General features: G+C 39.4%; 1 protein-coding gene across 1 annotated transcript in view; it reads left to right on the top strand.

The window, feature by feature from the left end:
• ADAMTS5 (ADAM metallopeptidase with thrombospondin type 1 motif 5) overlaps positions 1 to 15,506 on the top strand; it is a 44,322-nt gene that overhangs the window by 12,640 nt on the left and 16,176 nt on the right. Inside the window, exon 2 of the mRNA XM_075170905.1 lies at positions 1,832 to 1,964. Within this exon, the coding sequence (XP_075027006.1) occupies positions 1,832 to 1,964 (133 nt within the window). The remainder of the gene's footprint in view (positions 1 to 1,831; positions 1,965 to 15,506) is intronic.

Raw genomic sequence — 15,506 nt, 5'->3', positions numbered from 1 at the left:
TAAGGATTGTATCTTCCTTGTTGAATATGCCCCAGACGTTTGACGCTATAATAACATGACCTCACTTAAGGCCTCTTCCAACATTGGTTCAGAGATGCTGAAAATTATACGAAGTTTATTTGCCTAAACAAACCTGGAAAAAAATTGCGTTTCTTTTAAAGTGCTTGAAAATGGGCATCCTTATTCTCTACCTTCCCATAACCCATGCAGACCAGAAGCAAAGTCTGGGGAGCTAATTGGATGTCAGGAGTGGGAGCCAGTGGGGTTAGAGAGAAAATTTCTGCATGTTATCTGCACCGCTACAGAATGGAAGTTTTTCTTAAACCGTGGATTACATCTGTGAAAATTTGGGAATTGGAATACTTTTGAACTTTATTCCTTCTCCTCTTGTGAAGCTGTTTTGTTCATTGGTACTGTGGCATTTAAATCTTGACATTAAATAGCACCAAGAGTGCACTTACCGAAAAGAGTTCCTAAACACCTGGAAGCCAGAACTGATCCCAAAATTCTTGCTCCATATATGTAATATTGCTATGTAATTTTAGCTTGAAAATTTCTTTATTTCGTCTTGGGGAAAAAAAATATACTTTTTTTTTTAAAAGAGATGCTCTGTCTCAGCATCTGTGAACTCAGTGTGTTTTTCTTTTACTTCAGTGGGATTTGAATCTTCTGCATTTTCAAGTTCGCCTAAATTTGAAACTGTCATAATCAATAAACATTGTTGACCAAAGCCTCATATGGGATATCTGTAATTCAGATGGATTAGTTGTGAAAGGCTTCATAAAAGAAAGTCATTATAAAAGGAGATCTGAAGGGAAGAAGAGAGTCTTAAAAATGAAGGGAAAAACGGTACTCTCTGATCATTTTGATAATAACATTTGATAATACTGTCATGCCTTGAAAATGACAACTTCATTCAACCACAATGAAATGTTGAAGTGTTCCAAATAGCATGGTACCTACTTTTCCTTCTCAACCACAAAAGCATGTATATGTACATTCAGACTAGTATTCTTCCCTCTGCTTCAGCAGAAGCACTGAAAAGTTACTGCTGATGATTAAAACACTACATCTGACTAAAGCTGCCTTCATCATTATCATTATCATTATCATCCTGGAAAAGAAAGAAAATACCTAACACCTGCATGGTTTTTGGAGACACCCCATATCTACAAGTAGGAAACATGAACGAGTTGTTGCGCTAGTAAGACTAGGAATCAAGGGATTTTACACTCTGTAATATCACTGACTTTTTAAGCAACCTCTGAGAATTGCTTAAATACTTGATATACTGGGTAATACATTATTAATCATTGTACTACTTGACAGATGTGACATGAGGTTTAATATATAACAATCTCATTTCTTTAAGTGCAAGTGTAAGACTGGCCTTGGGAAAAGAAAAGTTCAAGGACTGATCAGGAATCTGAAGCTTTCTCTCTGTGCCTTGGTTCACCTTCTGTAAATAAAGAGAATATTCTGTTTTTATTGTCAATGAAGAAATGCTTCTATGGCATGTATTTTGAGTACCTAACTGAATGCAAGTTTGAGCCTCTGTATGCATTGCAGAAATACAAATTTAACTAACAATAATTAATTACAGAACGTATCCAAACCCTGTTAAAGTCGATGAAAATACTCCCACTGACTTTACCAGGGGTGGGATAGGGTCATCGTGCTTTTAAACTGCATTGACATCTTTAGAAGGAAGCTTATATTGATGTTTTTATCCAGGTTCTGCTGTTCGCAAAGGGCTGGTGATTTTAACCTGTTGTTACCTATCGGTGTAAAAATTTATTTTAATGATTTTTTTTTCCCCCTTCCTGGGCAGGATTTATGTGGGCATCATTCATGTGATACTCTGGGAATGGCAGACGTTGGGACCATATGCTCTCCTGAGCGCAGCTGTGCAGTGATTGAAGATGACGGCCTCCATGCAGCTTTTACAGTGGCTCACGAAATTGGTATGCAGTGCCTTTTCTGTTCGCTTGCCAAATCAAACACTTGTAACAGCTGCATTAGTAACCAAAATACTTCACAATTAATTCCAGATTTCCCCTGGTCCAGATACTCACTTGGGGATTAAGGCTGTATACATATGCACTTCAGGGTTAACTAATAAGGGATCAGAAGGCAAGTGAAGGCGCACAGTAGGTGTTTCCTTTCCGACAGTGTTGTTTCTAAGCAGTAGTTGAAGTGAAAATTCAAAGGCTGCTGCTACTGTCCAAAGATGTCAGTATGTGTCCTTCCTGAGAAAGCATTTGGCCCATCTATTGTAATTCGCATGCATTTAGTGCATACACAGTGGAAAATAACTCACCTTTTTGAACTACTTGCATGCTTTACTGTTAACAAAACTTTTTCTTGGGACAATGTATTACCTGCAGAGGAAGACTTTTGTGGAAAAAAACAGAATTCTAATCTTTTTCTAAGTGTATGGAAATTCCACCTTTATGGTAAAATACAGTACTAATGTGAATCCTGAAATAAGTGAAATAGTATTTCGGTGATAAAGGTTTGGTCAAAAAAACTGTTGAACTTTGTTTCAGTTTCCACCTCAGTGGACAGCAATTTCATGTAGGAGCCTTACATGTACCCTTCAGAAGGATTTAAGATAGAATTAGTGACAGAAGGAAGTTCATATTCTGGGTTATTACGTCTGTCATGATATATTCCTTCAGAGAGACTGCTGCCATCTTGATTATTTTTGATTTACTAATGTTTTGTGAGCTGTGTTCACTGGAAATACATTTGGTATGAGGGCTATTCGCTTTGGTGAGTGAACAGCAATTTAAAAGTGGAGAACATTTTTTTTTTAACATTCTTGGAAGGAAATAACAAGGAAAGGAGAACTTTCAGAGAGAGCCAATTTCTGAATTGCCTTGTACCTCATGCCAAACCAAAGTAAAGTTTGCTTTGGGAGTATCATTGCAGTAGTTCAATTTTCAAGTAGCTAGCAGGTAGAGCCCAAGAGTTGTGTGCCTTATATATACATCTGGCTCAGCAACCAGAGGTCACCAAGAATGAAAAAGCAGCTGGCATGTCAGTGACCTGACCCTTCAACGATTAGTGAACCTACTGCTCTTATGGTGCTACAAAGAAATGAAATCAGTAGTGGCTGGAGAGGGATCATAAAATGTTGTGGCAGAGTGAGTCCCCAAACCAAAAATTTTATTTTAATGAACAAGAATTTAAGAATATAAGAATATAAGAGTATAAGAATGTAAGAAAAAGCCCTCTGAAATCACTAATTCAGAGTATTTGGAGATAAGTACAGCAATACATCAAATACAACTTCACATCAGATGAGTTTAGTGGCATCAAACCTGGATGCTGTGAAGCTAACGACCCATCACAAACCTGGTCTAGAACTGGGACAAGTAGATAGATTGGCAAGCTTAGCCTTATCATTCAAAGGCCAGTGTGCTAGAGGGACTGCTCGTCTCTTCTTGCATCCAGAAGTGATGCTTACTGGTGAAAGTTAGTGGGTATTGGTGAGGTCGGATGAGGGACCTTCTTGTGATGCCGGTGTTGATATATCTGGTGTGTGAAGAGGTGAGTAATGTGTCTTGACTACCATTTTATCAGCAATAAGTTCATGTTTAGATAGATTAAAAATGAAAGAACATAGATCAATAAAGATAGGGATGAGCAGTAAATATAGATCTTACTACCTTGAATTCCACACAAAGAAAATGTAAACAAAAGTGAATTATTTTTAGTGATCTAGAAGCACATTTTTGAAAAAGAGCCATTTTCATACCTAGACATTTACAGGAATCTGTAAAAGCTATAATTTTCAATGTAAAAAAGGCATGAATTGAAACGAATAAATAAGTACCCTAATGGACAAAAAAACTCTAGTTTGAGGTTGTTTAAAATAACATCCCTTTTTTTTTCTCCTCACCATAAGATTTTAAGAGAGGAGGGGTGTCAAGTCACAGAATGATCTTTGTGTGTGTGGCCTGAAGTGGGAGAAGTTGAGAAGAAAACACAGCTAAAATTGCTTGAGTACTTACGTTAAATTAAAGGTCAAAAAAGGATGAAAAATAAAAGTGTGGCATGGATACCCTTTAGTTAAGCACTTTGGGGAAAACCTTGCTTTATTTTATTTGGAGAACTAGATTTCTTCCTACAATTCAGAAGTCTTAAAGTTCCCCCTGTCCTCTGGGTAGGGTGTAGCTTTAATTTTACAGCGGCTTAGTTATTTGGTGGAATTCACCTGGCAACATAGGAGATGCCCTGCAAGACAGAGGGGATGCTAAGGGCTCTAAGCCTAAGCTGCTCCTTTTTGTCAGTAGGGAGAGAAAGGTGAGCCACTAACTGAATCAGAGTCACCGTCTGCAGTTTTTTAAATAACCCTGCTGCGTGTGCATGTGTAGCAGATGCAGCATCATTAACATGGACTTGATCCGGAGAATGGCTGTGTGTCTTCACTTTGAGTTCCAAGGGGATCTGAATGCTCTTCTTTCCTCTCTGAAGGACCCAAGAGCATTTTTGAGGATCAGATTCTTTCTCTGGAAGGCAACCAAAGTAAATGGAACTGCAGCTCAACCAAACAGGACGATGCACAGCCCAGGGGCTCAAAAGGAAGCTTTCTTTGCATAGGAAGCCAAAAAGCAGCCTGCTACAGAATAAAGCCTGCCGCTTCTGTTGCCAGGGTTTCTACTCCATTATGTGTTAGATGTTTATTTTATTTCTTTCAGATAAAATAGATGGATTTTGACCAGTGGTTTTTGAGAAGGAGAATATGAATGAGCAGCAGAACAGGCAAAATCTCCAAAGAGCTGTAAACGAGAGCACAGAAAGAAATAGATGCAACCAAATTCTTAGTACAACTGATTAGCTGACCATAAGAGGTGGAGAACCATATAGAAAGATTGACGAGGTAGGACCTGAATTTTGTCCTACTTGTACATAGAAAAATCAGGAATAATTTGTCTCCAATGTTAAATGCAGAAACTGAATGCAACAAAAAACAGGAGGAAACTTTGTAACTTTGAACGTGATAATCCAGTTTCTCCTCAGAATAAAGGGAAGCAGTGCTAATAGCATAAATGTTATTTTTAAATCACAGCCTGTCAAGACATCCAGCCACTAATGGTAAACCCATATATGGTTATTTTCAAGCAGGGGACATGCTGCTATCAGTTTGGACAGCAGTAGCTTTGCTGTCACAAAAATAGTCTTCTGGATTCTTGCCTGAAATTATCAGTTCAGCTCCATATTATGGCATATGGATGTCTTTTTTGACTTTAAGCAACTCCTTCAACTATGCCACCATAGCTCTGCAGGGATATCTGAGCTAGCTTAGGCACAGTATGTAGACATTCTCCAAGTCTTTGTTATCATCAACCTATTGTCTGTAAAAAAATGATATTTCCTTATTTCATGCACTTCTCTGCTTCACACAGACATCTGAAGGAAAGCATTAAAGAACCTATGATTGCTCATAATCTCAACATTTATTTAATTTTTTCATAGGTCAGCACTAGCATATTGCTTCTCCATATATGCCTTATTAAAATAACCATCAGGAAACAAAAATAACTAGATTCTCACTCTAATACTCTGGACTTTTGGGTTGGAGATTTCTTGCTTTTACAGTGTTGAATTATAAGCCCACCTGTGCATCCCATAAAGATAAGCATGATCCAACATCAGCAACAGACACAGTCAATCAATTTGAAGTTGCGTTTAACATCTCTTGCAATGGGATATATCCAATACGTGACAATTCCTTGTTTAGTAGCCTGGTGTTGCATTTTGTGATGCAGTCACGGTCAGAAGTTGCTGCTGACTTTGGCTCCTCCTATGCTGGAGTCTTGCGTGCTTCGGTACAGACAGCCCACCATCCTAAAGGGTTTGTCAGCTACAAAAACAGAATGAGAAGAGTTCAAGAGAAGATAAGTGGAGCTACTGCCCATTTTATCAGTGGGTAATTTCCCAGAATCACAAAGGAAGTATCAAGGAAAGCCAAGAATTAAACTTGTCTCATGAGTTTTGTTCTAGTCCTTAAATACAAAAGCATCCCTCCTGCAGTCTTTAAGCAGGCAAAGCTCCAGTTTAGTTCAGTGAGAGTTACATGAGTCTGCTAACTTAAATTATATGTATCCTTATTCTTTCCATCAATCTTGAAGAACTTTTCTTTTTTCTTTTTTTTTTTTTAGAAGAGATACAGAGAAAGCGCTGCCTTTTTGCGCAGTGGTAATGTCCATTTGACCTTTTGCAAAGTTCCTAGTTCTCTGTTACGCAACCACGCTGGCGTGCTATTACTCCTTCTATCCTCCTGAGTAATATGGTTTACTGATGTTCTTTCCAAGTATTTTATTTTAGGAATATAGCTTTAAAATTGCTACATGGAACTAATTAAACCTCTGTTCATTAGTTTTCTTTTATCTTTTACATGTGACTTTAGAGAAGGGAAGGCCAAAGGGGGGCATAAAAGCAGTCTTCAAATATATTAAAAAAATCATTGCGAAAATGTACGTAATAAATCATTCTCCCTGTCCACCTGGGACAGCACAAGGGGTAATGGCCTTAAATTGCAGCAAGGGAGATTTACTTTAAGCATTAGCCAAAATCATCTAACCAGAAGGACAGTTAAGGGCAGGAAGGAATTGCTTGGGGAGGCTGCGAAATCTCCGTTGCTGGAGGTTCACAGGAGCCGGCTGGCTAAACCAGCTGTGGCTTAGGGGATGCTGATCCTACCCTAGGGCGGAGGGGTGCGCAAGATGGCTTTTCAGGGTCTCCTCTCAGCCTCATTTTCTATGGTTATGTGCAGTTATCACAACTTCCCCGAGAGCTATACTATGTAACACCTACAATCAAAGAAATGTACAGAAACTAAAACTAGAACATAACATGTTTGATACCAAATCTTTTTCAGCATGCCGTCATTCTCTGGCATCTCTCGCCACTGAGGACAAAAATACCACAAACGCTGTCAGCAAAGTGTAGTGCTTTATTAGAGAGCATAATCTTATGTAAAGAAGCCATTTTAGAAGTGAGGTATCACTCCTGGGGTCCCTACTCAGGTGGTTCACTGAAATATATCAAAATACCATTTTGCTGAACTCCGAGTGGATTGAAAGTATTTATTCAGAGCCTGAGCCTGTATTTGAGTTATAGGCCTCTGTAGAAAGAGGGCCACGACTACCATGTCTAACCTATGTAACCTTTATAGCAAACTGTATGATTCTGACCCTTCTTCAGAAAAAACTGAAACCAAGAACAATGTGTATGATATTTAAATGGTAGTCTTGCTTTTAATGTCTACAGAAGAGTCATTCCATATTTTACCACGTGCTCATTTTGTATACACTCAAAAGTAACTAAATACAGTCATCTTTTCTTTTCCACTGCTGAACATGTAGCCCTTTGATTTCAAGGCTGTCAAGATAAAGCAGATAAAGACAAGCTTCAGACTTGACAGGTACAAATCTTTTGTAGCCTTTCATTTCAAGGGGGATAGATTGCCAAGGGCACAGAATCTCATAGGCACATGAAAAAATGGTGAAGGTTGTCTGACTTTAGTGTTATGTTTCCTTCATGACAGACAAAGTTTAGGCAAATATCCAGGTAATCGTAATTAGGCAGATTTGCTTTCTTAAAATAACAAAAAAGAGAGAGAGTATACTCATCCAAGTCTTCTCTGATGACATACATCAGGAAAATTGCTTGATTCTTTCCCTTTGAACCTTTTTCAAAGTTCTATCTAAACTTCTGCTTGCAAAAGCTCTTGAATTAAGCCCTCATGAACACATCCCCTTTGGTCAAGAGAAAAGATGGGCAGTCAAAGCTAAGCCTTCACAAGAGGTGAAGAGTGGGGCAGAAAATTTAACTGATGCTTCAAAAAACAAACATCAGCTGTACAAAAACTTGCTGGTTAAAATTTTGGGTAAAAATTCTTGCCTTGCCCAACAATATTATGATTAACTTACAATGTTACATGTAATATATAATTGTTCCACCTGCAGCACACATGGTGCTTAAAGCAAACCTTTTTTAGTGAAGCTGAGACAGTTTGTATGGAAAAGTGGAGAGATGGAAGGAGGAAATTGATATGATGTAGAAAAATTGAATCATCAGGTTCTGAACATGCCTGAGCTTTTCTTTATCTACCACGTACTTTTAAGTTTGAGTAGATTGAGGATCTTTGCCCACTCTTTAAGAGTGGTCAGGCCTTGGAACAGGCTGCCCAGGGAAGTGGTTGAGTCACCATCCCTGGAAGTATTTAAAAGACGTGTAGATGAGGCGCTTAGGGACATGGTTTAGTGGGCATGGTGGTGTTGGGTTGATGGTTGGACTCGATGATCTTAGAGGTCTTTTCCAACCTTAACGATTCTATGATTCTGACAGAGCAATGAGGATATGGAGGGCCAAGTTCTCAACCAGAGACTTCAGGAAGTGACTCAGACATAGCACTAACATTGCCTGAGTTTTCAGAGGTTTTCTGGAGTTGTGCTGATCTTTGTGTACATGTAACCTCATGAAGAATTAGATTAAACAAGCGCTATGCTTTGAAAAGCTGCTACAGATCCTGAAACGTCAGAACTTAAAGCCAAATATATAGAATGAAATATCAGTATCTCTGCAACCATTAGGGAACTGAGAAAACTGTGTTTTACCTAATGTTTCAGAACAATCATTATCAAAAATTATTTTAGGGACATGGTTTAGTGGTGGACTTGGCAGCGGTAGGTTTATGGTTGGACTCAATGTTCTTAGGGGGTCTTTTTCCAACCTAAATGATTCTAGAAGAAGTCCACTTCAGCTGTGTGTGCCTGAACCCCCAGTCTTCCAGATTGCAGGGGAGAGTAGGGATTACTTTCTCCTTGGCAGGTAAATACTACCGCTATGATCATGCAGGTTTTGTGCAGAAGGTGCTTCCGGTACGAAGAGGAAGGCAGAATTACCCAATGAACAGGCAGCAGGCAATGCAATTTTTACATTCTTGCGCTATCTACTTTCTCAGAGTTCATTCATTTACCACGAGCTGCCATGAATTATATTCTTTGCGAGTCACTCTGAGTTGGACAGATGTGAAATGGGTGTCACCATCTCCCACTTTTTCATTAAAATCAATGTTTATCTTCTACATGCCCCATTAATTAGCATAGCAAATGTAGCGTGGACCTCCAAGACCATATCTTCTCGACGATTATTTGAGTCTATGTGGGCATAGTGGTTTCCGATTGCCTAGTCCGCATTGCCTGGACAGAATCTTGCCTGCAAATTGTCTGTCTGATGGGGGTGATGCATCTGTGATCTCCCACAGAAGGCTGTTACAACAAGCTGTTTCAGCAGAAGTTTGTTTTGTGTAAAGTCTGCAGGACTGGTGTATGAATGTCTGATTGTGGCTTTTTTTTATGTCTGCTCCTGAAAAGAAGCTGCACTTCAGACTATTGTTTCATTCAGTCTGCAGAACTCTTTTAAGCCAGAAATGTTAAGAACTGCCTCTGGGCTGGAGATTTAGAAGAGAGAGTGGTGTTTTTTTTTTTTTTCTTTCATACGTGATGGATAGCAGTCAAAGAAAAAAAAATTGGAAGGAAAGTTCAAGTATGAAGAAAGAGGAATAGCCAGTTTTATATTCTATGCATGTTTTTTGTAAGCTTGTGTAATTCAAAACACTTCTGTTTTATAAAAAAACAACTTTATTAATTGTTATTGCTTAGGCCCGTCATTTTTATGCAAAATTCCCATGCCTTTGTGGAGGATTTCTGAGTGATATCAGTATATAGTTCTTAGCGAGGAGTCAAGTACTCGCACAAGTTGGAAAAACAGTACATGCAGAAAAAAGTGGTTTTATTTTAAAAGAGTTACCACATGCAATCTTCGTTTAGCAAAGGAGAGAGCGAGAGGCTCATGCAGAAGGTATGGGCTGGTGATTAGACCAAGGAATGTTGAGCCAGGAGCGTTCCGAGTCCTGATCCCGTGAGAGCCAGTGACTCACCGGGTAACCTTGGGCAAATCTCTTGACCTTCTTCTGTACCCCAGTCGTCCCCACTGAAAATTAGGTGAAAGGCATGACCTCACTGAAAAACACATGCTTCATTGGAGCTGAACTTTTCTAAGAAAACAAATAGCAATGCCTGCAGCATTTTTCAGTGTGCTGTGTCACTTTGCATGTGTCCTGTGGTCAAATTCAGTGCGAGAGCTGTACTTTGACACGCTGTTCAGTTCAAGCACATCTGTGTATGTCCATAAACAAGGTTGTTGGGTTTTTTCGCAGAAGAGCCACCACGATTTGTGTTTTAGCAAAAGCTGGGTTTTACTTGCTGTACACTGGGGACACTTTTTGTTTTCTTTATTCCTATGCTTGAGATACTAGTGGAAAATAAATGAGATTAGAGTAATTTTTGCATGCTGTTCACTCAGAGAACCTCTACAGATAGCAACATATTTTAAGAAAATTCAGAAATATCCAAACTTCTGTTTTGCTTCCCAGCGCTCCTGGAAAGAAAATAGCTGCAATGCATTGTGCTTCAGCACACATCCAGCACAGCTCTGATGCACTCCTGATTTACCTGCAGAGCTCTTTGTGTCCTGATATTTAGAGGGGATGTGAGTTTTAGCTGACTTGTCATAATTGCTTTGGAGAATTCCCACCTTATATTAGAAATATACACTTCATTCCTACAAGGTGTAGGAATTCTTTTTGAACCCACTGGGGATATTATTTCCTGTTGGGCTGTGACGGGTGTTGGTCTTCAGTAGTTCTTGGGGTAGGGAAGTTTGTGCAGTGCAAGGTCCGCTATGAGGAATGCAGCCAGTGCAGGTGAACTGGGATCCAGGGGCTGATGACTGCTCTTGACTCCTTCATTTCTTGCTTCAGGATCTAAACAGTCCGAGCTGGGTCGAGAGCCCCTTGCAGATGACGTTCCAAAATACATTAGGGTTCAAAGTCTGCAGGTTGCTTTCGTGCTGCTTTCAACAGTTTGCTGATGTAGTCACACCTTCTCTCACCTCAAGGGGAGAAGAAAGGCTGTGTAGAAGGGCTGTCAGTCCATTTAGCTGGTTGGTCTTTTTGCTGTTTGGGAAGGAACCAATTTAGAAGGCGGCTAGCTCCTCTTCACTTGCACAAGGGTAAACCCTGCCTCCTCGCCATCTGTTTCTTTTACCATTTTGTGCATTCCTACAGCATAACTTAACTAAACACCATCCTGCTGGTAAAATTATATTATGTCATTTTCACTCAGTGGGAACTGTCAACACCAGTAAGATGCTTCATTAAGTAGAAAACATCAGATGATCCACTAACCCATTCTCAATCAGTCATCATTTTACACAGCTGCTGGGAGCCTTTTTTTTTCCTTTTTTCAATAGCCCGGTTTAAAGTTCATAATAGTACAAGATGTTGTGGTGTTAAAATTGGCATAGTTTTTAAAAGCCTTCATTATAAGATTTGTGTTCGTTAAGTCTTTGCTTTTGTCCAAAGCTTTTGCTGGAATTATGCTCATGTACAGGATCACTTCAAGGATCACCTGTCACTTTTTCATGTTGGTTCTTATGAAGGGAAACACCTCACCAGTAAATGCCAGAAACCACCCTAATGTCCTGAGCAATATGTGGTAATACCAGCATGCTCATGTATGCGAGGGGTGGTGGTGGGGAGACTTTTCAAATAGGAAGGGAAGTGTCCCTTCTTTAGTTCTTGGATGCTAAAGGGCAAAGGGTGCAGGTGTAGAAGTACGTTGTTGTTCCTGTGCTAAAAAGAACATACGTTAGCTAGACAGTATTTAGAGATTACAGATCACTGTGATTTTTTGAATTTTGATTATTTTCAATAAAAGGCAAAAACAGTTTTAAGAGTCATTGGAAGTTTGTCGTATATTTTAATACGTTTTAAGCCTGGTCAGAATGCTTTGAAAGCCAAAGCTAGGTTGGAGAGAGATTTAGGTTGTGGTAAGTATTAGGAATTTTAGTTCCATAAAATTCTTAGAAAGTTGCATTCACAGTGTTTGTAAGCATACATTTGAAGTTAACTGGCAAATCAGTATGGACAGATAGAATCCATGTATTTAATGCCATGAACAGATATTACCCTCACTAATGTCACTGGTGGTTAATTTAGAAGCTCAAATACTGACAATCAGAATAATATATTTTGGAAATTATTCGCTACTTACTACTTCTTTCCTTGTCATGATTTTTTTAAAACTATTTTTGAAAAATTTAAAAATAACAGGAGAGATTCACAAATACCTTGGGAAGCTTCTCCTTGAAAAGCTGAAGTCTGCCAAGTGAGTGACTTAGTTCTCATCATGCATTAGAACAATGGCCTGATTTAATATGACAAAGTTAATTGTTAATTGTTAATGAGGTATGTCCTCTGTTTACCCCATTTATCACTGTAAAGTATAGAAGTTATGCTGCACTCTAAAGGTGAAGCCAGTAGCTTAACACTTTCTGGAAGATGACCCTGTTTCGGTTTCCTGTGCTTTTGCCAAAGTATTTGGGATGAAATGTTCTGTGCTGAATAGTCACCTGAGAAGCATTTCATTTTATTTATTTACTCTGAACTTCTCCACAGAGACTGTCCAGTCATTTCTGAGAGGGAGACTAATTTGCAATCATTTTATGGAAAAATTTGCAGTCTCTCTGCTCAAAGTGAAGAAGAGCTTGAGATTTGGCTGCAAGCTTTCTCATATCTGAAGGGTATTCTTTTTTTGTATATATGGACGAGGAAAAAAGAAAGGAAGAAGAACAAGTTCAATCCACAGCTCAGCGGTTACATTCTCCGCAGAGTCAGTGCATCTCTCAGAGTAGAGAGGGAAGGAAACTCTACCATCTTCAGGCAGGGAAGCCAGGAGCAAGCTAAAGCACAGTATACTCCTGGCCTGCTCCAGGAGCATTCGCATTGCTCAGCTGTAGGATTTCCATAGTTTAATGTGGTGTGACCGCAATGCTCTGACAGCAGGTAGTCTAAGCTGAGGTTGCTTAAAAATCGCACTGCAGGAGGAGCCGGGGCTGAAAAACGCACGTAGAAAAGACAAAGAGGTCTTTCCGAAGACAGGACTGATGAAGTTGGTGCAAGGAGGAATTTACACACACAAAAATTGTGTTAAAAGAGTGTCATAGGTAGCAGAGAAACTCAGAGGTGTCCAAGTTGCACATTCAGAACAGGGCCTGTGCATATCTGCACTGTATTAAGTCATTTTTTACGTGCTTTATGTGGGATGTCTGTCACGTATCATGAACAAAGCTACGAAAGGTGAAGGTTATGCAAGAAAGGGATTAATATAGAGAGCAAAGTTGTATCTTAAATGGGTGGAGCGCTGCAGAGCGGTACCAGATGGTGCTAAGGTTAAGAAGCTTGAATTCTGCCCTACAAGACTGAATCCTTCATATCACAGAGTTTTGGGTAGTTCTGAATGGTGCTGTAAAAGGTTGAGCACTCTGAAAAATTAACTTCTCAAATGGCTAGTTTGCACTCAAGTATTATTCGTATGCTACACTGAACATGCATTGCGCGCCATGTGATACTATTCAGCTGAACTTTTTGAACAATCCTTTAGCTTTTGTTACTCACCCAGAGCTATTTAGTGCAGTAGAAATGAAACTCCTTTTCCACTGACAAAACCTCATTACCTTATTTCACAAGCACGCTGCAGTGAAGTAATTTCTTGCAGTGTTACAACTGTGAGCAGTCTTGGGACATTAAATACAAAAGCATTGTTCCTGCAACCTTCAAGCATACAAGTTGTCTTAGAGAAGGTTGCTATAGTGAGACTTAGGTCAACCAGTATGGTGTTTTCATGCTTGCTGGGCTAATTTTTTGCAAATATTTCTGTATATTGGTATTATTGATTGGTAATATATGCATATTCAAGTGCACAGATTTAAGTAAAGTAGAAGAAACTGGCTGAAACTCCTGAACAGCTCTGCAAAGCAGGATGTGTACGGTCCTGATTTAAATGGGGAGCTGTGCCGCATATTGAGGGGTACATCAACAAAAGCTAGGGGATGGGGCTAAACCCTGTCTAGTAAATGTTTGCTTAAGTTAGCAGAACACTGGTGAAAGATGCTACAAGGAGTTATTTAATGTCAGCAGAAAATGGTTCTAGTTATATTGCTACTAGGCATGTGTTGAGGTTCATTAACCTGTCAGCTCTGCTTGTAGTTCTCAGACATGAGGTGTGACCTGGTGCCATTCAGTGCATTAGCACAAATACAAGCATAGCGATAACATTGTATAGAACAGCAGCCAAAAATAATATCATCTTTGCGTTTCCTGAAGACGCTCGTTGTCAGTGTCTAGGACTTTGGCAAAGTCAGAGGTAGTCCTCATTGGCATAATAGCTGCTGATTCATTAAACACTTAGCCTGTGACACTTCTGCAGAATTTGCTCTATAGGTTAGAAGGGATGCACTGATTATTTGGTTACTCTGTCAGAGAAATGTGTCTGCTTGAAATCATAATCTTACCAGTGAATTATTTTGCTCAACACCAGCATTTGGCTTAAATAAAACAAAGATCTTGTCATCTTTTCGGAGTAAGTATTTATATTGTGCTGTATCAGATTGAAACTTGACATGTGCCTGCTGATATTCAGTGTCTCAGTGCAGAATAAAAATAGCATTATCTGGCCCATATATAATAAGTATTGCCAAAGGAAAGTGGTTTTACCTATCAGAAAAAAATAAGCCCAAATCTTGCATATAAAATACACCAGTAATTAGACATGCCTTCAGTATGAAAGTTTGGTTCATTATGTTTTTGCAGCAACGTATTTGTGATATAGCATTGCAATAGCAATTAGCAACAGCAGTAGCAGGGAAAGGAGTATTAACTCTCATCAGTGTCAACCCAGGTTCCTTGAATAAATTCTTACTAGCATTTGTAATACTACAGGGCCTTTTATTCAAATAGTAGCTGTATTTGAATGATATTGGTAAATGTGTGCACATCAGGGGAAGAGAGAAAAAAAGATAAATGCCCTCTTCATTCGCCTTCCCACCTCCCCTCCAGTGGGAATTCAGTAGCTGCAGAAGACAGACTGGCTGTTCTCAGTCATCACTGGTCCAACTGGAAGTGATAGATCAAGGTCCTCTTGTCACTTTTCCTGGAGCTCCGTCCTTAGGTCAGGAACCCAGCATGTGAGTAAGGCTGCCAGATGATACCTTGGCTTCTCTCACAGAACAGAAACCCTGATTTCTGATCTCTTGCAGCCTTAACACAGACTTCTGGTCAGATAGCTACTTTTCTAACCTCAGATACAGCTCGGCAGTGAGTGCTACCTCCATCTTTTTCCTCTTGGCTTCTCCCCCAAAGCAGATGAAAACAACATAACAGCAAGTTTATATAAGGCAAGTAGGTAAAATTTGCTGATTTTCTTCTTTTCCAGCCTGTAGGTATTATTATTGTTATTACTATTGTCATGCCTATGACTATGGATATCAGAATATGGTATCCTGCCATCAGTGTCCCTACTTGTGTCACCTTACAGCTAGTCTATGGCAGTTATACCAAAACATGAAGCCGATGGTAGGTAGAAGGCTTT

This window comes from Calonectris borealis, chromosome 1, assembly GCF_964195595.1.
Source record: "Calonectris borealis chromosome 1, bCalBor7.hap1.2, whole genome shotgun sequence".
In the NCBI taxonomy this organism is placed as follows: Eukaryota; Metazoa; Chordata; class Aves; order Procellariiformes; family Procellariidae; genus Calonectris; species Calonectris borealis.
Note: the sequence above shows the minus strand (reverse complement) of the source record. Positions and strands in the feature narration are given on the sequence as shown.